We start from the raw sequence: 25954 nt of genomic DNA, 5'->3' as shown, positions 1-25954 counted from the left end.
TTAATTGGCTTATATAACTGGCTGCTCCCATGTTAGGGGCAAAAATATTTACAATTGTTAGATCTTCTTGTTGGATAGACCCTTTAAGTATGATATAGTGTCCTTGTTCATCTCTTATTATAGTCTTTGGTTTAAAATCTAATTTGTCTGATGTAAGGATTGCCACCCTAGCTTTCTTTTGATGTCCATTAGCATGGTAAAGGGTTTTCCACCCCCTCACTTTAAATCTGCAAGTGTCTTTGGGTCTAAAATGAGTCTCTTGCAGACAGCATATGGATAGGTCTTGTTTTTTTTTTTAATCCAATCTGATACCCTGTGTCTTTTGATTGGGGCATTTAGCCCATTTACATTCAGGGTAACTCTTGAAAGATATGACTTTAGTGCCATTGTATTGCCTGTAAGGTGACTGTTACTGTATATTGTCTCTGTTCCTTTCTGGCCTATGTTACTTTTAGGCTCTCTCTTTGCTTAGAGGACCCCTTTCAATATTTCTTATAGGGCTGGGCTGGTTTCATGTTTGCAAATTCCTTTAGTTTTTGTTTGTCCTGGAAGCTTTTCATCTCTTCTGTTTCAATGACAGCCTAGCAGGATATAGTACTCTTGGCTGCATATTTTTATCATTTAGTGCTCTGAATATATCATACCAGTCCTTTCTGGCCTGTCAGGTCTCTGTGGATAGGTCTGCTGCCAATCTAATGTGTCTACCGTTGTAGGTTACAGACCTCTTGTCCCGAGCTGCTTTCAGGATTTTCTCTTTGTCTCTGAGACTTGTGAGTTTTACTATTAGATGTCAAGGTGTTGACCTATTTTTATTAATTTTGAGGGGGGTTCTCTGTGCCTCCTGAATTTTGATTCCTGTTTCCTTCCCCAAATTAGGGAAGTTCTCTGCTATAATTTGCTCCAATATACCTTCTGCCCCTCTCTCTCTTTCTTCATCTTCTGGGATCCCAATTATTCTAATGTTGTTTTGCTTTATGGTATCACTTATCTCTCAAATTCTGCACTCGTGATCCAGTAGTTGTTTATCTCTCTTTTTCTCGGTTTCTTTATTTTCCATCATTTGATCTTCTATATCACTAATTCTCTCTTCTGTATCATTAATCCTAGCAGTTAGAGACTCCATTTTTTTATTGCACCTCATTAATAGCCTTTTTGATTTCAACTTGGTTAGATTTTAGTTCTTTTATTTCTCCAGAAAGGGATTCTCTAGTATCTTCCATGCTTTTTTCAAGCACAGCTAGTATCTTTATAAGCATCATTTTGAACTCTAGTTCCAACATATTACTAATGTCTGTTTTGACTAGGTCCCTGGCAGTCAGTACTGCCTCTTGTTCTTTTTTTTGAGGTGAGTTTTTCCATCTTGTCATTTTGTCCAGAGGAGAACAGATGAATGAGAGAACAAAATGCTAACAGGATAACAACGACCCCAGAAAAATATACACTAAACAAATCAGAAGAGACACAAAACCAGGGGGAAAAGAAAGGGGGGGGGAAAAAAAAGAATATGATCAGGCTGGTGAATAGAACAGAGCCACCCACTAGATTTTGGGTGTATTTTGGTCTGCTAGAAGAAACTGCCTCCCACAATTTTAAAGAATGAAAAACATATATATTACAAAAATAAGGGTAAATACAATGAGGGGATGGAATATGACTGTAAAGTTGAAAATTTAAAGATTTTTAAAAAGGAATTGATAAGTTGGTTGAAAAACAAATGAAAAAAAATTAAAAAAAAAAGTGTGATCAGGCAGGAGACTAGGACAATGTCATACACTAGATTTAGGGTATATTTTGGTCTGTTAGAAGAAACTGTATCCCAAAATTTTAAAGAAAGAAAAACTTATATATATATATATATATATATATATATATATATATATATACAAAAAATAAGGTTAAATACAATGAAGGGATAAAACATGACTGTAAAAATGAAAATTAAAAAAGATTTTAAGAAAGGAATTGATAAGATGTTGGTTGAAAAAGGGAAGAAGAAAAATTCAACTAAAAAATAGAAAAAGAAAAAATAAAATTTTAAAAATCAACTTTGAAAAACTAAATAATCATGAGGGAAAAGCCATGAATTCTATGTGCAGTATTCCCCTAGTGCTGGAATTCTGCCATTCTCATTGATCGGTAAACTTGGTCTTGGCTTGCTGGCTGTTCTTGCTGATCTTCTGGGGGAGGGGCCTGTTGCCATGGTTCCCAAATGTCTTTGCCGGAGGCGGAATTTCCCCACCCTTGTGAGTCCGGGCTAAGCAAGCTGCTCGGGTTTGCTCTCAGGAGCTTTTGTTCCCTGCAAGCTTTCCATACAGTGTTGGAGGACCAGGGTGAAAATGGTGGCCTCCCAATCTCCACCCAGAGGAGCCGAGAACTCGGGGTCCCGCTCCTCAGTGCGCCCCCAGAGAAAAGAAGTCAGTCACTCCCGTCTCCCCAGTCTCCGGCTACACTCCATGCTCACCCGGCCTGTGACCGAGCGTTTCTATCTCTGGCACCCGACCCCGTGTGGAGTCCCCAAACCCAGCAGTTCCCTGCGGTGCGCTTCCGCGCCGCTCCTCCCGGGGGAGGGAGGGGAGTCTCCCCGGCTCTGCCGCTTGTTGGATCCCTGCTGGAGGAGCAGTGGCCCAACTGGGCCGCAGATCACGGTTTATGGCAACCCCGAGCTGAGAGCCCGCGCCTCGGCTCCGTCTCTGCAGCTGGCTTCCCCGCTCCGATCCCTGGGAGCTCTGCCGCACTAAGGCACCCCCGGTCTTTCTGTGACCCCGAGGGTCCTGAGACCACACTGTCCCGCGAGGGTTCCACGCCCGCTTAGCCACTGGAGCGACGTCCCTCAGCGGAGCCGACTTCTAAAAGTTCCGATTTTGTGCTCCGCGGCTCTATCACTTGCCAGAAGCGGCCATCGGAGGCCCCCTCCCCCGCCATCTATCTTCCCGAATATCGCCTCGGATTCACTTCTCCGCACGTCCTACCTTCCAGAAAGTGGTCGCTTTTCTGTTCAGAGAGTTGTTGCTACTCTCCTCTTCGGTCTCCGGTTGAGTTCGTAGGTGTTCAGAATGGTTTGATTCCTATTCAGCTGAATTCCTGAGACCAGACGAAATCTAGGTCTCCTACTCCTCCGCCCCCCCATAACAAATTATTAATAGCGTAACTGAAAAGGCCGGAAAGACACATTAAAGTGTGGCCAAGAAAATAACTATCAGAGCAGCTACACCCCAAAAGGGTAGAGCAACAAAGGGAAGAAGGCAGAATTGGTAGAATTTAGAGGGTTAAGAGGGAGGACCACAGAACTGACCCTCAAATCTCAGAAGAAGTGCTGCCACTGGGCTGATGCTGGTGGCATTATATTCAGAGGTGGGCCCCCATGCAGCTGGGACTCTACCTTCTGAGAAGTGAATGCTTGAGGGTTAGTGCTCATATCTTGAGGTGGGGGTACAATAAAACTACTTCTGCAAATATTAAAACAACTGCAAACTGGATTCATCTGCTTACTACTAGAAGGCCCTACCCCTGCTGGAGTGCTGCTGACAGAATAAGAAGCACACTGGAAGGGGAAGTCCCCTCTTTGGTCTCCTGCCTTTTCAGTCTCCCTCTAATGCCTCTCCCTCCCAGGGCAGAGCCAAGCTGGTGTGCTCAGAGCCCCACCATCACAAGGTGCTATATAACAGGATAGGTTTTCAGCTGGGAGGTAACAGCTTCACATCCAGTACAATGTCCATAAGAGAGAGAAAGCAGCCTGCCTGCCTGTCTTTTCTTACAGGTCTTTGGAATAGGACATCTCCATTATATTAGAAAACAACTAGGTAGGGGTACTTTAAGGAAGTGAGCAAGCCAGATATGCCCTCACCCAGAGCTTTCAGTGGTGGCTGTGCAGCTTGGAGAATGTGATTCCATGCAAATGAAGGTAGGAGAGTTTACTTCGGAGGGCTGCAGTGTAGCCTGAGAAAGTTTATGTTGGTCTTGGAGTCAAAAGGTCTACTCCTGACCCACCAGCAAAACTCCTCAGACCTCAGTTTCCTTACTGGATTCCAAGATAGTATGATTCTGTGTAAACCTGGCTTTTTAGAGGGGCTAGTATGTTTTATGGTCTTCTTACCTCACCCATTCCCTGACCTCTTCACATACACAAATCTTAAATTGTGATTAGGTTTCAAGACCAGCAAATAAGGGGGGGGAGGTCATATGTGGTCAAACTTGCTCAGAAATATGACATTTGGGGACACCTTGTGGCTCAGTCGGTTAAGCATCTGCCTTCGGCTCAGGTCATGATCCCAGGGTCCTGGGATCAAGCCCCACATTTGGCTCCCTGCTCAGAGGGGAAGTCTGCTTCTCCCTCTCCCTCTGCCCCTTCCCCCACTCTTTCTGTCTCTCTCAAAAAATTAATAAATTTTTTTAAATATGCCATCTTGAAGCCTACATATAACCTATCATCTACACAGCCAGATTATCCTCCAGAGTTGGAACAACTTTTTCAAAGATGAGTACCAGAGGAAGCTGTTAGATTGTTAAAGGCTCTTGTTGTGTAAAAGATAACATGGATCACAAAATGCTAGACTCCAACTCAGCCAGCACATGGGAACTGAAATCTATATATACATCTTAGAACTTATTCTTACATGTGTTCTATAGTCACTGAGAATGGCAAGAGCTATTTAAACAGTAACATTTACTCCACCCTTTCTTTGTTGTTTTTTTTAAATATGTGTACAACAACCCCCAGAATGACTAAAATGAAAAAATAATTAAGTACTACTGGAGTTACAGGACAACCAGAACACTCATACATGACTGGTAGCGACTTAAATTGAACAATCCCTTTTGGAACATGGTTTGGTAATGTTTACTAAACCTAACACTGTGCTAAACCTTATAATCTAATGATTCCCTCTTGCATACACACCTACCAGCATTCGTACTGAATAATTTTAAAAGAAGTTCAATAAGTGAATATTATCTTTGCTGTTAGGAGTCAGGATATTAGTTACTCTGTGGGGTTGATGAGGGAGACAGGAGCAGAAGGGAGACTTCTAGGGTGCCGCTAATGTTTTGCTTTTTTTAATTGAAATATATTTGACATATACATTGTATAAATTTATTGTGTACAACATGTTATTTTGTTATATTTGTATACTGTAATATGATTGCCACCTCTATTACACTGCATAATTATCTTTTTAGTGGTTGGAATAATTAAATTCTAGTGTCTTAGCAAGTTTGTTGCTTATAATGCAGTATTGTTGTCTATATTCATTATACTGTGCATTGCATCTCTAGGGCTTATTTACTACTACTGAGTTTTCACCCTGAAACATCTGTCTTATCCCTCCACTCCCCATTCTGGGGTAACCACCATTTTACTCGTTGTTTACAAGTTTGGTTTATTTAGATTCTTCATATAAGAGATATGATACAATACTTGTTACTCTCTGACATCTCACTTAGCATATTTTCCCCAAGGATAAGTCATGTCACAAGTGGCAAAATGTCCTCCTTTCTCATGGCTGAATAATATTCATATGTGTATTCAGGAATTTATATACATAATTTTCTTTATTCATTCATCTCTTGATGGACACTTAGGGTGTTTCTATATCCTGGCTATTGTGAATAATGCTGTAATAAACATGGGACTATCTCTTCAAAATCCTGTTTCATTTGCTTTAAATATTTACCTGGAAGTGAAACTGCTATCTCATATGGTAGATCTGTCTTTAAATTTTTGAGGAAGCCCCATATTGTTTTCCATAGGGGTTGAACCAATTTGTATTCCCCCCAACAGCATTATAGGGTTCCCTTTTCTCCACATCCTGGCCAGCACTTGTTATCACTTGTCTTCTAGATACTAGCCATTCTAAGAGGTGTGAGTATCTCATTGTGCTTTTGATTTTCCCTGATGATTAGAGATGTTGAGCATCTTTTCATGTACCTGTTGGCTATTTGCCTGTGTTCTTTGGGAAAAAAATGTCTATTTAGTTCTGCCCATTTTATATTGGACTTTTTGTTGATATTAATTTGTATGATTTTTTTAATATATTTGGGAGCAGTATTAAGCACTCGTCCAGTATATGGCTTGCAAAAATGTTTTCTCATTCTGTATATTGCCTTTTCATTTTGTTAACTGTTCAACATGTGCAGAAACTTTTTAAGTTTGATGTAGTCCTGCTTGATTTATGCTTTTGTTATTTCTGCTTTTTTGTGTCATATCCAAAAAATCATTGCCAAGACTAATGTTAAGGAGTTTCTTCCCTATGTTTTCTTTTAGAAATTTTATAGGATAAGGTCTGATGATTAAGTCTTTCATCCATTTGAGTTAATTTCAGTGCACAGTGTAATGTAGGGGTCCAATGTCCTTGGCCTGTATGTTTTCCCAGCACCGTTTGTTGAATACACACTATCCATTCCCCACTGAATATTCTTGGCTCCATTCTTGTCTAATATAAGTTGACCGGATATGCAGAGGTTTAATTCTGAGCTACTTTGTTCTGTTGGTCTGTGTGTCTACTTTTGTGCCAGTATCATTCTGTTTTTATGACTATAGCTTTGTAGTATAGTTTGAAGTGATTAAGTGTGATACTTCCACCTTTACTCTTTCTCCTCAGAATTAATTTGACTATCAGGGTCTTTTGTGGTTCCTTACAAATTTTAGAAAAAAAATTTTTTTTTATTTCTATGAAGAATGCCATTGTTATTTGGTGGGGATTGTGTTAAATCTATAGATGGCTTTTGGTATTATGGACACTTTAACAATATAATAATTCTTCCAGTCCCTAAACATGGGATTACTTTCCATTTGTGTCATCTTTGATTTCTTTCAGCAAAGCCTTGTAGTTTTTATTGTACATATATTATACTTTTTTGGTTAAGTCTATTCCTAAATACTTTATTGTTTTTGATGCTATTGTAAATGGGATCATTTTCTTTAATGAGGAAACATCTGAAAAAGGAATAGTGTATAGATATGCAACTGATTCCTATATGTTGATTTAGTTTCCTGCAGCCTTACTGAAATTGGTAATTAGTTCCAACAGTCTTTTGGTTGAGTCTTCAGATTTTCTGTATTTAAAATTACATCATCTGGAAATAGCATCGGTTTAACTTTTTCCTTCTGATTTGAATTCCTTTTATTTCTTGGTCTTGCCTATCGCTGTAACAAAGATTTCCAGTGCTATATTGAATAAAAGTGGTGAGAGTGGGCACCCTTGAAAGGAAAAGCTTTTGGTTTTTCTCCATTGAGTATAATGTTACCTGTGGGCTTGTTGTATGAGGCCTTTATTATGGTGAGATATGTTCCATTCTGTTGAAAGTTTTTATCATGAGTATGTTGTATTTTGTTGTATGCCTTTTCTGCCCCTATTCAGATGATCATTTAATTTTTACCTTTCATTTAAGTGTTGTGTTACATTTATTGATTTGTATATGTTGAACCATCCTTGTGTCTGAGGGATAAATCCCACTTGGTCATCATGTATAATCCTTTTAATGTGTTCTTGAATTTGGTTTGCTAACATTTTGTTGAGAATTTTGCATCTATATTTATCAGGGATATTGGTCTATGGTTTTTCTTGTGGTGTCTTTATTTGGCTTGGATATCAGGGTAACACTAGCCTTGTAGAATGGGTTTAGAAGTATTCCCTTCTCCTCAAATTTTTGGAGGAGTCTGAGGAGGATTGGTGTTAATTCTTCTTTAAATGTCTGGTAGAATTCACCAGCAAGATCTGGGCTTTTCTCTGTTGGGAGCTTTTTGATTACTGATTCAATCTCTTTACTTGTTAATGATCTGTTCAGATTTTCTATTTCTTCATGGTTCATGAAGGTTAGGTTGTGTGTTTCTAGATATTTATCCATTTCTTCTAGGTTGTTGGCATATAATTTTTCAAATGTCTCTTGTGATCCTATATATTTCTGTGGTATCTGTTGTAATGTCTCCTCTTTCATTTCTAATTTTATTCATCTTATCTTTTTTCTTAGTCAATTTTATCCTTTTGAAGAAACAGCTCTCAGTTTCATTCTTTATTGTTTTTCTGGTCTCTATTTCATTTATTTCTGCTCTGATCCTTATTATTTTCTTCCTTCTAACTTTGGGTCTAATTTGTTCTTTTCTTTCTAGTTGCTTGAAGTATAAAGTTAGGTTGTTTGAGATATTTCTAATTTCTTCATATATGCACTTGTCACTATAAACTTTCTACCCAGAACTGTTTTTGCTGTATCATATAAGTTTTGATATGTTGTATTTTCATTTTCATTTGTTTTGAATAATTTTTTATCTCCTTATTTCTTTTTGACCCATTGGTTGTTCAGTAGTGTGTTGTTTACAAATATATTTTCCACATATTTGTAGATTTCCTAGCTTTCTTCATTATTGCTAGTTAATATTGAAATCATACCAACTATCTTTTCTAAACACAATCTTAAATTTGTTAGGATTTGTTTTGTGTTTTATTATATGATTCACTATGGAAAATGTTCTATGCACATTTGAGAAGAAAATATATTTGGGTGCTAATGAACAGAATGTTCTATAAATGTCTATTAAGTTCCAACATTACCTTATTGATTTTTTGTCTGGGTGACCTATCCATTCCCAAAAAATGGGGTATTGAACCATACTTTAGAACAAATGAACTTGAGTCCCCTACACTATTGTATTGTTGTCTATTTCTCCTTTTAGATCTGAATTTGCTTAATATATTTTGGTACTCCAGTATTGAGTGTGTATATATTTATGATTACTATATATTCTTCATGTATTGACCCTTTTATCATTTTATAATGACTTTGTCTCTTGTAACTGTTTTTTTGGCTTGAAGTTTGTCTGATAGAAGTATGGCTATTCCTGCTTTCTTTTTGGTGTTTTCACTTGATGGAATATCCTCATCCATCCCTTCACTTTCAGCCTATGTGTGTCTTTAGAGATGAAATCGGTTACCCTGTAGTCAGCATATAATTGGGCCTTTTTAAAACAAAAATCCTTCCAGTGACTTTGTGCCTTTTGATTGGTGAACTTAATCCATTTACATTTGAAGTGATTATAGATATGGAAGGAGTTAATACTGTCATCTTATTGTTTGCCTTCTGGTTGTTTTGTAGCTTTTTTTTTTTTTTTTCCCTTCTGTATCTGCCTGCCTTTGAGCACATCACAGGGAAATCCACCAATTTACAATTTCTCCCTTATGATTTGTGATTCTCTTCTAGATTTTTGCTTTGTAGGTTACCATGAGGCTTACATAAAGCATCTTGCACATAAAATAGTTCATTTTAAGCTGATAGCAACTTATCTTCATTCACCTATAAATTTTCCACTTTTATTTCTTCCCTTTTATATTTTTGATGTCACAATTATATAAAGGCTAAAATAAGGAGGATTAATTAACAAATTCACAGCATAAAAAGAAGTAAATTAAGTGGTTAATATATTAATATAGTTTTCTAATTCAAATTTTTACCTTTACCAGAATATTATGTATTTCATTTTTTGTGTCACTATAATTAGCATCTTTTCATTTTTTCTTGCAAGGCAAGTCTAGTGGTGCTGAACTCCCCCAGCTTTTATTTATCTGGCAAAGTTATTCTTGAGATATGAAGGAGGCTTTCCCAAAGTGTTCTTTGCTGGCATTTTATATTTTTCAACACTTTGAATATTTCACTCTACTTTCTCCTGGCCTGTAGAGTTTCTGCTGAAAAACCTGTGGATAACCTAAGAAGGAACCCTCATTAGTCTACTTCTTTTTTCCCCTCAGGAGATCTTTTTGCATTGAGATAATAGGGTGTCCTGCTAGTGTTGTGAACCTGTATGTCCAATTCCGTCTCCAGGTTTAGGAAGTTCTCAGCTATTATTCCCTTAAATAAACTCTATCCTCCCTTCTCCTTCTGTTCTCCTTATGGTACTCCAGTTCTTCCTCTTCTTCCTCTTCCTCTTCTTTTTTGAAGTATAGCATTTTTATTTACAACTCTATTTAGTTTAGTTAACCATCTGAACTTCTACAACAGTTTTATTTCCCTATACTTTTTGGCTGTGTATTCTCTGACCATCTTTTCATATGATAACAATTTTACAATATTTTCCCTATAGACTCTGGGAATGATAATTCAGTCTTTCCTTTAACAGGTTGATTGAAATCCTTTAGTATTGTAATTTTATTTTTCATATGTTTTTTTTTTAATTCTAGTTGGTTAATATACAGTGTTATATTGCTTATATGTATACAATATAGTAATTTAACACTTCTATACATCACCCTGTGCTCATCACAAAAAGTGCACTCCTTAGTCATCATCACCTATTTCATCCAACCCCCCACCACCCTCCCTCTGGTAACCATCAGTTTGTTCTCTACTGAGAGAATATCTGTTAAGCATCTGTTTCTTGGTTTGCTTCCTTCTCTCTTTTTTTCCCTTTACTCATTTGTTGTTTCTTAAATTCCACAAATGAGTGAAATCATATGGTATTTTTCTCTGACATATTTTGCTTAGTTTAATAATCTCTAGCTCCATCCATGTTGTTGCAAATGGCAAGATTGCATTCTTTTTTATGCCCAATATGCCATTATGTATGTATGTGTATATATATGTTTGTGTGTGTATGTATATGTATGTGTGTGTGTGTGTGTGTGTATACACATACACACACACACACACACACACACACACACCACATCTTTATCCATTCATCAGTTGATGGACACTTGGGCTGTTTCCATCATTTGGCTGTTGTAGATAATGCTGCTATAAACCTCGGGGGGGTGGGGGATATATCCCTCTGAATTAGCACTTTTGTATTCTTTGGATAAATACCTAGTAGTGCAACTGCTGGATTGTAGGTAGTTCTTTTTAACTTTTTGAGGAACCCCCGTACTGTTTTCCAGAGTAGCTGCACCAGTTTGCATTCCCACCAACAGCGCAAGAGGGTTCCCCTTTCTCCACATCCTTGCCAACATGTGTTGTTCCTTGTGTTGTTGATTTTAGCCATTCTGACAGGTGTGAAGGGATATCTCAGTAGTTTTTTGATTTGTATATCCCTGATGAGGCATGATGTTGAGTATCTTTTCATAGGTCTGTATGACTTCTGTATGTCTTTTTTGGAAAAAATATCTATTCTGGTATTCTGCCCATTTTTAATTGGGCAGAATACCCAATTTGGGGGGTGTTGAGTTTTATAAGTCCTTTATATATATATATACATATATTTAAGATTTTATTTATTTATTCATGAAAGACGGTTCGTGGGTGCAGAGGGAGAAGCAGGCTCCCAAGGAGCAGGGAGCCCAATGCGGGACTCGATCCCAGCATCCTGGGATCATGACCTGAGCCGAAGGCAGACACTTAACCATCTGAGCCACCCAGACACCCTATAAGTCTTTTATATATTTTGGATACTAACCCATTATCAGATATGTCATTTTCAAGTATCTTCTCCCATTTGATAGGTTGCCTTTTAGTTTTATTGTTTCGTTCACTGTGCAGATGCTTTTTATTCTGATGAAGTTCCAATAATTTATTTTTGCTTTTGTTTCCTTTGCCTCAGGAGCATCTAGAAAGATGTTGCCATGGGCAATGTCGGAGAAATTACTGCCTGTGCTCTCTTCTAGAATTTTTATTGTTTCAGGTCTCACATTTAGGTCTTTAATCCATCTTGAATTTATATTTGTATTTGGTGTAAAAAATGGTCCAGTTTCATTCTTTTGCATGTTACTGTCCAGTTTTCCCAACATCATTTGTTGAAGAGACTTTTTTCCATTGAATATTCTTTCCTGCTTTGTCAAAGATTAATTGACCATATAACTGTGAGTTTATTTCTGGGTTTTCTATTCTGCTCCATTCATCTATATGTTTATTTTTGTGCCAGTACTATACTGTTTTGACCACTACAGTTTTGTAATATAACTTGAAGTCTGGAATTGTGATGTCTCCAGCTTTGCTTTTCTTTTTCAAGTTTGCTTTGGCTAGTCAGGGCTTTTGTGGTTCCATACAAATTTTAGGATTATTTGTTCTAGCTCTGTGAAAAGTGCTATTGATATTTTGATAGGGATTGCATTAAATGTATAGATTATTTTGGGTAGTATAAACATTTTAATGATATCTGTTCTTCCAATCCATGAACATGGAATGTTTTCCCATTTCTTTGTATGAACCTCAACTTCTTTCATCAGTGCTTTATAGTTTTCATAGTACAGATCTTTCACCTCTTTGGTTAGGTTTATTCCGAAGTATCTTGCTTCTGGTGCAATTGTAAAGGGGACCGAGTCCTTAATTCTCTTTCTGCTGCTTCATTGCTGGTGTATAGAAATGCAACAGATTTCTGTATGTTGACTTTATATCCTGCAACTTCACTGAATTCCTGTATCAGTTCTATTTTTTTGGTGGAGTCTTTTGGGTTTTCTGTAGAGAGTATCATGTCATATGCAAATAGTGGAAGTTTGACTTCTTCCTTGCTGATTTGGATGCTTTTTATTTCCTTTTGTTGTCTGATTGCTGTGGCTAGGACTTCCAGTACTATGTTAGATAACAAGGATGTCCACTCTCACCACTGTGTTGTTTCTGACTTTAGGGGAAAAGCAAAAGCTCTACATTTTTCCCCATTGAGTACATTGGTCATGGGTTTATCATGGCTTTTATTATGTTGAGATATGTTCCCTCTAAACCTACTTTGTTAAGGGTTTTTATCATAAATGGGTGTTATCCTTTATCAGATGCTTTTTCTGCATCTATCGAAATGATCATATGGTTCTTATCCTTTTATTAATATGGTTTATCACATTGACTGATTCGTGAATATTGAACCACCCTGGCAACCCAGGAATAAATCACTCTTGATCGTGGTGAATGATTATTTTAAAGTGTAATTGCTAGTTTATTGAGAATTTTTGCATCCATGTTCATTAGGGTATTGGCATGTAGTTCTCTTTTTTAGTGGTCTTTATCTGGTTTTGGTATCAGGGTAATGCTGGCCCCACAGAATGCATTTCAAAGTCTTCCTTTTCTATTTTTTGGAATAATTTCAGAAGAATAGGTATTAACTCTTCTTTAAATGTTTGATAGAATTCATTTTTGTGACTTTTGTTTGCTGGGAGTTTTATGATTTCTTATTCAATTTCCTTGCTGGTTATTGGTCTGTTCAAGTTTTCTATTTCTTCCTGTTTGTTTTATTTTTTTTTTTTTTAAGATTTTATTGATTTGTCAGAGAGAGAGAGAGAGAGCACAAGCAAGGGGAGCAGGCAGGCAGAGGGAGAAGCAGACTCCCCGCAGAGCTAGGAGCCCGATGTGGGACTCAATCCCAGGACCCTGGGATCATGACCTGAGCCGAAGGCAGACGCTTAACTGACTGAGCCACCCAGGCATCTCTTCCTGTTTGTTTTAGATGATTGTATGTTTCTAGGAATTTATCCATTTCTTCCAGGATGTCCAATTTGTTGGCATATAGGTTTTCATAATATTCTAATTGTACTTTTGTAGTGTTGGTTGTTATTTCTCTTTTCTCATTTGTGATTTTATTTGGGTCCTTTCTCTTTTCTTTTTGATATGTCTGACTAAAGGTATATCAATTTTACTAATATTTTTCAAAGAACCAGCTCTTGGTTTCATTGATCTATTTTATTGTCTCTCTTTTTTTAAGTTTCTGTATCATTTATTTCTGCTCTAATCTTTATTTCCGTCCTTCTGCTGGCCTTAGGCTTCATTTGTTCATTTATTTGAGAATTTTGCTTCTTGAGGTAGACCTGTATTGCTATATACCTCCCTCTTAGGACCACTTTTGCTGCATCCCAAAAGTTTTTGACCATTGTGTTTTCATTTTCATTTGTTTCCATGTTATTTTTGTAATTTGATTTCCTGGTTGACCTATTCATTATTTAGCAACATGTTGTTTAACCGCCATGTATTCATGGTCTTTCCAAATTTTTCTTGTGGTTGACTTCTAGTTTCATAGCATTGTGGTCAGAAAAGGTGCATGGTATGATTTCAAAATTTTTTTTTATTTGTTGAGGCCTGTTTTTGTGACCTATTGTATGATCTATTCTGGAGAGTGTTTCATGTGCACTTGAAAAGAATGTGTATTCTGCTATTTTAGGATGAAACGTTCTAAAATATCTGTTAAGTCCATTTGATTTTGCTGATTGAATCTGATAGCTCTCATGGGATTTCTTCACTTTTAAAAAATCTTAGTTCTCTTTCAAGTCACTTGTTCTTTTTTTCATCTGATCTATCCTGTTACCTAGGATGATGGTCCTATAAGAGCAAAGAAATGACCAGGAGATAGTGAGTGAGACATAGGTTTATTGGGGGAACTTACAGGGAGTCCAGGAGAGGCTGACTGGACAAAGCATCTAAGGCTGGAATCTGCATGAAGCAAGTTTTTATGGTTTAACAACTAGCCATTCCTCTCCTAGCATGGCCAGTGTTCTAAGGAGATCAAGGTCTGCCACACAGATATTCTTGGTTACAGAGGAGGTGCTCCAGGTTGGCCATTCCCAGAGCCCCTGACCTTGAATGCTAAAAAACATGTTCTTCTGTTCCTTCTGCTTGATGGTAATATAGAAGGAGGATGGGATCTGTATATTCTCAAGACAGTGATTAGCAGGGACATTCAGGGTGTGCTTGTATAAACCAAACATCCAGCACATATCATGCAGTTCCTCCCTCTCTGCCTCCAAACTCCTCCCTATCCCACTGGGATGACATGCTGGGATTTTCAATCAGGTTGGCTTAGACCCCTAAAAATATGTCTCCTGTGCATTGTCTACCCAGTTTTGTACTCTCCAGGTTCACCTTTTCCCCAATCATAGAAGGGGAGCTGGGGCAGGCTCACTGACTCCCCTGGGTCCAGTCTCTTCCAAGGTCTTATCCACCCACTTTCAGATGCATAGGTGCATAGAAATTGCTTAGGTGCCCTGGTGTAATGTGCAAAGGCACTTTTGTTTGATTTACAACTAATTGGGCATCAATAACCAAAGATAAGGGGAAAAAGGATTCATGCCACCATGATGCTGACTTTAGAGAAGTCATTGTTGTGCCTCTTGATCTGGGCGCTGTTTCCATGAAAGTAAGCAATTTATAAAAATTTACAAATAACAAAAAATTTAAACATGCATCAAGCTGTAGAGTTAGATATATATATATATGCAGTACTTCAATAAAAGTGAAATGTGATTCTATTCTACTTTAGGGTATATAGCCAAATGAAATGAAAGCAAGAACTCAGATACACACCCATATTGATGGCAGCATTATTCACCATAGGCAAAAGATGGAAGCAACCCAATTCTCCATCAACAGATGAACAGATAAACAAAATGCTGTATATATGTAACACTGGAATATCATCAGCCATGAAAAGAAGGAAATTCTGGTACATGCTAGAACAAGGGTGAACCTTAAAGACGTTAGGTTAAGTGAAATAAGTGAGTCTCACAAATACTGTAGAATTCCATATAAGATAGAGTAGTCAAACTGTAGAGAAGGAAGACTGCAGGCAGTAAGGAATGTGGAACTATGCTTAATAGGTAGAGTTTCAGTTTTGCAAGAGGAAACAAGTTCTGTGCATGGAGAGTGGGGATGGCAGCAAAACAGTGTGAATGTACTTAACCACTTATAAATGGACAGTCCAGTGGTATTAAGATGGTAAACGATTATGTGTCCTTTACCACAATTTTTTTAAGGTAATATATACCCTCTAAGTAAATGTATCTTAATGATGTTATCAACTTACTTCTGGTGAACATCCCAAAAATTCACCCCTCTTCTCTTATTTGGGCTATTTTTAAACCTTACCTTTTCAATCCTGTTGAACACAAGAAGTGAAAAAAACCAGCAGTGGACTCTCCCCAAGCAGCAAGGTGAGATGTTTAAGACTGCTTTCCATTCACACAGGCCCTCATACTAAAAAAGTGCCTGGACATCATCCCTCTTATTTATACTCACGAGTCTATCACCCTCACTTCACAGTTGTGGGCATGGACCAAGAAAAAATAAAATAATCACAACCCAAAAAAGAAACAAAATTCAAATTTTCTGTTATCACATTCAAGCTGGACGTCATCCTCATAAGACCCTCAAGATTGTTACTAGACTTGAAAAGCAAATTCGATTTACAAATTCATTTTGTGCTTCTATTGTTCCCATAATAAAATGCATTCTAGAATAGAGATCTTTCTTATATGGTAAAAAAAAAAAAAAGTCTTTGACTTGAAAACCTTTTATTTAATTTATACAAATAACTACTAAATACAAAAAGTAGATTAAAACAAAATAGTTATTTTTTTTCTGGCAGAGTTTAAATGCACATAATGGATAATTCCGAAGAAAATGCATTTTCCCCACAGCGTTCAGGACTAAAATTCTACTGAAATCTTTGCTTCTAAATCAGTAATATATTCGGTGGTGTCACATGGGTAATGGCTAAATACATTTCTGCATATGAACTGAAAAAAGTTACAGTCTACACACATACAAATGTGAAGCACTTAAAATGTGAATTTAACTGATAATAAAAGAAAATGTCCATTTCAGAGTATAGTGTTAAAAACATTTTAGTAATAAAATCATAAGACCACATAAAAATAAGCTTTAACAGATGCATGAGGCAGTTTTGTAAAAACTACTTCATGCACAAGTAATAAATAATTTGCAAAGTTGTGTATAAACAATTCCTAATGTTTCAGCATCATTGTAAACATCAGCACATGTGTAAAATGCAGCAAAGTCTGACATTACATTTTGTTTTGCCAAATTGAATTCCTATTATCCGAAGACAGACCAGTGGAGTACGCAGCCAACGTTTTGGCACGTTGGGTCTTTAAAATTAAGAGTAACAGTGCAAGTAAGGAATGCAAAGAATTCCTAGTGCAATAAAGAAGAGAAGCACAGGCAATATTGCTGATAAAAATTCCCCACCTCCTTGAGTTTCCCATGGGGAGAGTCTAGGAGACCTGTGAAAGATATGCAAAGCTGCTGTCTTAATGCCCAGATCTCTTTTAGGATTTCTCTGTGTTCCTTCAGTTCCCCTACCTTGACAACAGTGTCTGTCCAACATGAGTCTCTGCAGTGTGAACAGTTTGTGAAATGCCCAGTTCACAGTCATTGAGCGAGGTTAGGGTGGTTTTGGTGTCTCCCCAATGCATGGCTGGGTAGACTGTCTGCCTTGTCAAAGCAGCCATGTGCCGAGGGAGACAGATGGATTCTGTTCTGACAACCCGTCAGGCCAGCCTTAGGTCCCAGCTGGACAATGACGACGTCAAATCTTCCTTCTTGACACCATGAAAATGTCAACAGTCAGTTTTCAATTTGTCTAGGGAATTATCAATTTTGGTCAAAGTCTTTTTGATACGCAGAGCTGTGAGTCTTGCGGATGGATTTTGATACCAGCATTCTTTCATCAGCTTAGCCAGAGAGGTTAATGTCTGAGGAGAGAAGAACAAATACCATAGTGAAAAAGTGGCTTTTCAGCGGCCCCAGAAACTTGGCAGATGTGTCAACAGATTTTGCAGAACTCTGCAGGTCTTGGGAAGGGACGGGGCTGTTACGGCCGTCTTCTTTGTCAAATAATCAAGGCCTTGACCACTGATAAAGGAGTTCCTCTTGAGTTTTGTGAACTCTGGCCTTTGGAATCCTAATGCTACCAGCTGACTTTACGAGGTAAATTACATAGGATGGGCTCGACCCCCTGATGTTTTATGGGTGCTAAAAGAGATAATGCTACCCCAGAGTTAATAATGAAATCTGCAGATGGTGTCATACCTCAGTGTTTCAGACTTGCTGCTACAAAAGAGAAGCAATACAAATCTTCGGCAGAACAGCTTCAGTTTGGAATTTCAGATATGCAGAGAAGGAAAGAGGGTGGTCTCTTGTTTGACTTGCGAAACTGCAGGTCTAGGGCTAGTGGCAGAGTAATGAGTCTCCTAGCTCCTAGAGCTAGTCAATAGTAGAAATTCTTGTGAATATTGTCATTTATTAGCAAGATCAGAGAATTTTGCTCTTTCAATGATACCATTTTGTGAACCTACTTAAATACGTCCAAGGCCCTTCTACATTAGATAGAAAGCAATAGACAGGGCAGATCATGCAGGAACTATGCTATTTGCTTGCTCTTGGGTTTCACCTAGTAAAAAGGTGAAGACAGCTCTAAAACTAAGAAACTGGCACTCTTACCGGGTCTGAGAACCATCTATTGGGTATGTTTGGCCTCTGTTGATCCACACAGACCACCTTTCTCATATCTTCAAAACTTGGGTCATTGGGAACCATGTCGTAAAATGGTGGCTTGTAATCCTCCACAATACCTGCACGTGTGGACAAGAATTGTGTCGGTTAGCAAGAGAACAGAGGTTTCCCCCAGGGCTTTATTAATTGGTATTGCAGGTTAAAATGTGATAGAAGAACTGAACATCTTCCTCACTTCAAGGTGATTCTGAAAGCTACAAAATAAGTGGAGAACAAGGTAGTAATTATTCTTCCTCCAAATCTCTGCAGGAATTACGTTAGAAGAGAATGTGGCTACTACTCATGTAATTACATTTACTGACAAAATGTTCTGTGATAACCCAAAATATAACTGAGGACAAAATTCCTTTGGTGATTAAAAAGTGACAACATTCTGGTACAAGATGGTGACATAGGATAGACCGTGAATGTCTCTCCTTCATGGATATACCAAATCTATACCTCTAGAGGAAGAGTTCAAAGGGATGCTACCAGACTGGAGAAGACAGTGGATAACTCAGGAAGAATTTCAATAAAGAAATTAAAAAACAAAGAACCAATCAGAGTTGAAGACACTAAATAACTGAATGAAATATAGACTAGAGGGAATCAACTGTAGATTCGAGGATGCAGAAGAATGGATCAATGATCTACTGGAAAGCAATCCAAGCTGAACAGGAAAAAGAAAAAAAAAATTCTTTTTAATTAGGATAAGCTAAGGGATCTCTTTGACAACATCAAGCAAAAACAAACAAACAAACAAAAAAAACCCTGCATTATATGGGTCCCAGAAGGAAAACAGAAAGGGGGCAGAAAACTGACTTGAAGAAATAATAGCTGAAAACTTTCCTAACCTAGGGGAAAAAACAGACTTCTAGGTCCAGAAGCACCCAAAGTCCTGAATAAGATGGAAACCAAGGAAGTCTACACCATGACACATAATTAAAACGTCAAAGAATAAAGATAAGGACAGAAGCAAATAGTCACATACAAGGGAAACCCCAAAAGCCTATCAGCTGATTAATCAGCAGAAACTGAATATATCATGTTACTCATTCTGGCCTGCAAAATGCTGAAAGGAAAAAAAAAAAAAAAAAACTAAAACCAAGAAAATATCTCCTTAAATTCTGAATGATAACCTCTCTGGGTGAAAAGTTCCCCAAATAAACAAAAGTTAAAGGAGTTCATCACCACTAAATACATTTTATGAGAAACGTTAACAGGACTTGAAGTGGAAAAGGAAAAAGCCAAAAGAAGAAAATTATGAAAAAACATTCATGAATGAAAAGCCAACAGAGTAAAGGTAGTAAAGCAATCACTTGCAAAGTTGGTGTGAAGATTAAAAGACAAAAGTAGTAAAATCAATTGTATCTAAAAACTAGGTTACAGGGCTTCACAAAATAAAAATGTAAAATATGACAATGTATAAAATGAGAATAAAAATAAAGTTCTTTTAGAATGTGTTCAAATTTAAATGACCCTCGACTTAATATAGACTGCTGTATACTTAGGATGTTATGTATAAATCTCATGGTAAACACAAACCGAAAACCTATGATAGACTCACAAAAAAAGAGAAAGCCCAGTCTAACACTAAAGTCATAAGTCACAAGGAAAGACAGCAAGAGAAGAACTACAAAAACAACCAGAACGCAATGAACAAAATGGCAAGGGTTATAGCAAATACAAACAGGTTAATCATACCAGGTATCTTCATTAACCACATGGTATAAATCCAGAAATCAGCAGTAGCAGTTAAACTAAAAGAAATCATGGAAATTAACACTCTCCTGTATAACTGATCTCTAAAATACTTAGAGACAAAAGCAAAGAACTAGACATGTGAAGAAACAAATACATCCAAATGAACGACCAAGAAAATATCAGAGCAAAAGAGCAAAATGAAAAGGAGATAAATATAACTGGTAAGAATTCAAAGTAATGGTCATAAAGATATATAGTAGACTTGAGAAAAGAATGGATAACTCAAAACATATGCAAAAGAAGTGGTAAGAGGTAATAAATATAATAACTGAAAGAATACAGTAGAGAAAAAAAAAACCCAGCATATTAGAGGATTCAGAAAAAAAACAGTGACCTAGAAGACAGGGTGATGAAAAGCAACCAAGCTGAACGGCATAATGAAAAAAGAATAATAAAAAGATAAGAACAGGTTAAAAGAACTCAGCAACACCAACAACCATAACAACATCTGCATTATAGGGATTCCTAAAAAAAAAGAGAAAGAGAAAAGGACAGAAAACTTATATGAAAAAGTAATAGATGAAAACTTCCATTATCTGCAGAGAAAAAAGACATTCAGGAAGAGAAAGAACAGAAAGCCCATAATAACATGAGGCCAAAAGAGAACATACCAAGCCATATCATGATAACAATGTCAATTTTTAAGCATATAGACAGAATTTAATAAGCAATAAGAGAAAAAAAAGTAACATACAAGAGAAAAGCTATCAAATGATTTTTTAATGGAAATGTTGCAGGGCAAAAAGATGTGACATGATATATTCAAAGTGCCGAAGCAAAAAACTTCTACAAGCAAGAATGCTCTACCTGGCAAGGCTGTCATTCAGAATTGAAGGAGAAATAAATCATTCCCCAAAGAAAAGTTAAAAGAGTTCATCGACACCCTACTGACCTTCCAAAATATGTTAAAGGGTCTTCTTTAATGGAAAAAAAGAGGCATAATTACAAGCAAGAAAATTATGAAAGGAAAAAAAAATCATGAGGAAAAGCAAGCACACGGTAAAGGTAGTAATCACTTACAAAGTTAGTATGAAGATAAATAGGCAAAAATAGTAAAATCAATTATATCTAAAAGATTGGTGATGGGGGCTCACAAAATAAAGATGTAAAATATGACAACCTACACAGAAAATGTGGAGGAGGAGAGTTTTACTCTTTACGAAGTTCTTTTAGAATATGTTTGAACTTCAGTGACCATCAACTTAACATAGACTGCTGTATACTCAGGATGCTGCAGATGAACCTCATGGTAACCGCAAACCAAAAACCTGTCATAGACACATATGAGATAAAAAGGAAGCCAAGTAGAACACTAAAAGTCATCAATCACAAAGAAAGAGAGCAAGAAAGAGAAGAACTACCAAACGAGCAGAAAGCAATGAATAAAATGACAAGGGAACTGTGTAAGACTGCTGAATCACAGAGCTGTACCTCTGAAACAAATAATACATTATATGTTTAAAAAAAGAAAAGAAGACAGCAGGAGGAGAAGAATGAAGGGGGGGAAATCGGAGGGGGAGACGAACCATGAGAGACTATGGACTCTGAGAAACAAACGAAGGGTTCTAGAGGGGAGGGGGGTGGGGGCATGGGTTAGCCCAGTGATGGATACTAAGGAGGGCACATACTGAATGGAGCACTGGGTGTTATATGCAAACAATGAATCATGGAACACTACATCAAAAACTAATGATGTAATATATGGTGATTAACATAACAATAATAAAAAAATGACAAGGGAGTACACACCTATCACTTTAGATGTAAATGGTCTAAATGCTCCAGTCAAACGACATAGGGTGACTGAATAAATCAAAACAGTAAGTCCCATCTATATGCTCCCTACAAGAGACTCAGTTCTTTTTTAAAGATTTTATTTGACAGAGAGAGTACAAGCAGGGGGAGAGGCAGGGAGAAAGAGAAGCAGACTCGCCTCTGAGCAAGGAGCCTGATGTGGGACTCGATCCTAGGACCTGAGCTTAGGCAGACGTTTAACTGACTGAGCCACCGAGGTGTCCCAAGAGACTCACTTCTGACCCAAAGACACAAGACTGAAAGTGAAGGGATTTAAAGAGACAGTCCATATAAATGGAAGCCAAAAAGAAAAAAGCTGGGGAAGCAATACTTCTATCAGACTAAATGGATTAAAACAAAGATCGTCACAACAAAGAGCATTACATAATGATAGAGGGTTCAATCCAACAAGAGCATATAACAATCATAAATATCTATACACCCAACATTGGAGCATCTAAATACATAAAGTATTAACAGACAGAAGGGAGAAATTGACAGTAATACGCTAATAGTACAGGATTTAAGATCCCACTTACATCAATGGATAGATCACCCAGGCAAAAATCAACAAGGAAAGAGTGGCTTTGAATGACACATTAGACCAGAGGCACTCAACAGACACATATATAGAAACTATTCCATCCAAACACAACAGAATATACATTCTTTTCAAGTGCACATGGAATATTCTCCAGGATAGATCAAATATCAGCCCACAAATCTCAATAAATTTAAGTAGAATGAAATCCTACCAAGCACCTTTTGCGAACACAACAGTATAAAACTAAACCCCCCCCAAAAAAAAACTGGGAAAAAAACAAACATGTGGAGGCTGAACAACATACTACTGAAGAATGAACAGACCAACAAAAACATCAAAGAGGAAATACACAGGGAGACGAATGAAAATGAAAACACCATGATCCCAAATCATTGGGACACAGTAAAAGCCGTTCTAGAGGGAAGTTTATGGCAATACAGGCCTACCTCAAGAAACAAGAAAAATCTCAATCTAACCAAATACCTAAAAGAACTAGATAAAGAATAAACCCAAAGTTAGTAGAAGGAAGGAAACAGCGACAATCAAGGCAGAAATAGAAAATTAAAAACACAGAGAAAAGAAAAGAAAAACAGAAAAGATCAATGAAACCAAGAGCTGGTTCTTTGAAATATCAAGAAAATTAATAACCCTTTAGCCAGACTCATCAAGAAAAAGAGAGGGCCCAAATAAATAAAATCAGAAGTGAAACAAGAGAAGTAAAAACAGAACAGAGAAATAATCCCTCCCATTGGGAGAATGCAAATAATATGAAATATTCATTTCTTTTTTCTATGGGCAAACACAGTTGCCCACTTGACGGCTCTATTATTTACTCTCAGACTGAAGGCACAAGATAAAATGCAGAGAAAGACAGTCATTTGGGAAGACAGAAGAATGGCTGAAAAGCATGAACTCTCTCCTTACCCCAAGCAAATATGAAAGAGATTAATTTCAGCTTAGCATGGCTTCCAATGCCTTAGAAACTCTTTTTCCCCCAGAAAAATTACTCTTCTTTGTGAAAGAAATTGATGTAATTTTACAAAGAGAGAAATTTTAAACTTCATCACTTAGAATTAGAAAATTGATTCTTCCCCTTAAAGAGAAGAAACCAAGAAATCCATTTTTCTTCTACCATCAAAGGCTTCAACAATGAGGCCAGGGGACTACTTGGTTTACTGCCCTCTTCCTTTCTCCATGTAACTTCCTTCTATTCCTAAATACCTAACAGGGTGCTTGGGGAGAAGAAAGAAAAATTGAATTATAACTTCTCTCACAGCCTTCGAATTCTTACAGGTCACCTGAAAAGCTTCAATCTCCTTTGTCATTGATCAAAGAAATTAAGTTACTTAACTGCAAGAATCCATTTCACAAATCCCATATAAATACACATCATTTATGCAAAAGATTAGCCATGATAAGGAATGTGTTTTAGAAGATCTATGCAATTTCTTTAACTTCATTGATTTGACTAAGTTAATTGATACTACATTCCATGTTTTCAGTAATGTAAAAGTAAATTTCTAGTTGAGACTGTTTAAGTCTAAATAACTTATCCACATTGCATAACTGTAATCATAAAGTATATTAGTCAATGGATTAGAACTTTCCTGGCAAAACATAAACCACTACTTTCAGAAGATGTGTGACACCTCATCTCAAGGGCCTTATCTCCTCTCATGAGGAGCCCATGAAACTTTTAAACAAAAAAATTTCTTTCTAGGGCGCCTGGGTGGCTCAGTTGTTAAGCTTCTGCCTTCAGCTCGGGTCATGATCCCAGGGTCCTGGGATCGAGCCCCACATCGGGCTCCCTGCTCGGCAGGAAAAGCCTGCTTCTCCCTCTCCCACTCCCCTGCTTGTGTTCCTGCTCTCGCTCTCTCTCTCTCTCTGTCAAATAAATAAACGAAAATCTTAAAAAAGAAAAAAGATTTCTTTCTAGTACTAAGACATACCCCACAAAATACAACTAGACATGGATGTATAAGGTCATTTATACCTTTTTTAAGGGCCACATGAATTTACAGGAAACAGAGATGGGCCCGTCACTGTGTCTTAATTCCTCCAAAAGGGAATACATTTAGTGGTCTACTTTCATTTTTTTTTTTAATTTAGCATAATAGCATTACCTGTTCACATTCACTTAACCAGCTATTTGGGATTATGTGCCTGGCTAGCTTGGGAAGGGCTAAGTGGGCTTTCTCTATAAATGCAAAAGAAAAGGGCATGGGTGGATTTTTTTAAACACAAGATCTAGTGATCCCCAACAACAAATTTCACTATACAAAGCTGAAATTTTCCCTCATGTTTATATTACCCATACTTTAATCTCATTATCTGCCCCATGTTTTAACAAAAGGAATCAAATTTACAAAGAAAGACCATTTAATTGATTATGCTGGGATTTAGTCACACCTCTCTTTCTTCAACTACTGGTCAAGTCACTGATTGTCTTCATCTTACTCTGGAGAAGCATGACCAGTGCCAAATAAGTCTGGGATTAAACTCTAGCAGTCATGTGGAACTCCCTCTGGCCAAAAAAAGTAATTATTTTATTTCACTCAATATAAAGTACATTACATACTTACTAGGTGTGGAGCACCACGTTAAACATTCAGGATGATAAAAGTTTAAGACATGCTCTTGTTTGTCAAGGAACTCCAAATCTGTGCAAGAGGAGGACAAGCCCTTCTTTCTTTAGATAATGGAAATCTTGTACAAAAACAAACAAAAAAACCCTCAAAAATGTTTTTTACCCCACTACTATCTATCTTTGCCTTTCAAAACATATTTTGATGTGCTCGTTGCTAAACTGGCAGCCCCAGTTTAAGGGATCAGAATGGCCATTGAGTCAGAGGCTGTGCTTCGCCCTGGGGATACAAAGATTAAAAAAGATGCAGTGCTGGTAATAAGGCCCCGAATAAGAGGAAAGGGAAATATGACAAATTACAAACTAGGCATTAGAGGTAAAAGCAGGGAGAAGGTGCAGGGATATGATACTCAGCAAGCCGCAGAGAAGAAACCAGCTGTGTGGTTTAAGTACCGGACATAACCGGGTGGCACGGAAGCCTAAGTCGGCTTCCCAGGAGCGAGGGCTTGGGCAGACAGAGATGGAGCCTGCCGGGCAGAGGAGAGGGCGCGGAGGGTGCAGAGGAGAGCCGCCACCAAGAGGGCACACTGGCGAGGCAGGCAGGACAAAGACAGGGGATCACAAATGACCCTCTGTTGCTGTAAAAAGGGAAGAGCACTCCCTGCGGCTGAAATCGGGTGCACATGAGGGCAGGGAGAGCGAGAGGTCAAGGACGACTAACATGGTGTGTGGTCAAGGTAGGAAGTTACTTCTAACTGTTCCCCATTTCTGCCAGAAATTGGGGGAGCCAGGCAATAAAGTGAACTCTTACGCCCTCTGAAGACAGCGCTCAATGAACAACTGCCAAATTATGAGCCAGCAGGAAAAGTGACTAAAAACGCAAAGTACTTGGAGTGCCAGATGAGGGGTGCACACAGCAAAGGATGCAGGAAGCGGAGCCCTTTACACAGTCGTTAGGGAAGGACCGAGTGAGCCCAGGCCCTGCTTTTCCACGGAAGGTGGCTGGCGTGACTCAAAAGGGCACAAGAAAGGAATCAGAAATTATTCATAACCTACTCCCCCACAACTCTTGGCATATGTAT

General features: G+C 37.7%; 1 protein-coding gene across 2 annotated transcripts in view; it reads right to left on the bottom strand.

Annotated features, from left to right (window-relative positions):
• Nucleotides 1–16188: 16188 nt before the first annotated feature.
• The window catches only part of ACVR1 (activin A receptor type 1), a 123416-nt gene continuing 113650 nt past the window's right edge, over nucleotides 16189–25954 (bottom strand). For both annotated transcript variants that reach the window (XM_028113143.2, XM_028113145.2), the window contains 2 exons: nucleotides 18136–18266; nucleotides 16189–17387 (listed from right to left, as the gene is read on the bottom strand). In XM_028113143.2, coding sequence (XP_027968944.1) covers nucleotides 17253–17387; nucleotides 18136–18266 — 266 coding nt within the window. In that variant the 3' untranslated portion in view covers nucleotides 16189–17252. The remainder of the gene's footprint in view (nucleotides 17388–18135; nucleotides 18267–25954) is intronic.

Source organism: Eumetopias jubatus, unplaced genomic scaffold, assembly GCF_037043125.1.
Source record: "Eumetopias jubatus isolate StellerSeaLion01/CBP00866 unplaced genomic scaffold, mEumJub1_p1.0 scaffold_3, whole genome shotgun sequence".
Lineage (NCBI taxonomy): Eukaryota > Metazoa > Chordata > Mammalia > Carnivora > Otariidae > Eumetopias > Eumetopias jubatus.
This window is presented reverse-complemented; position numbering and strand designations above follow the sequence as displayed.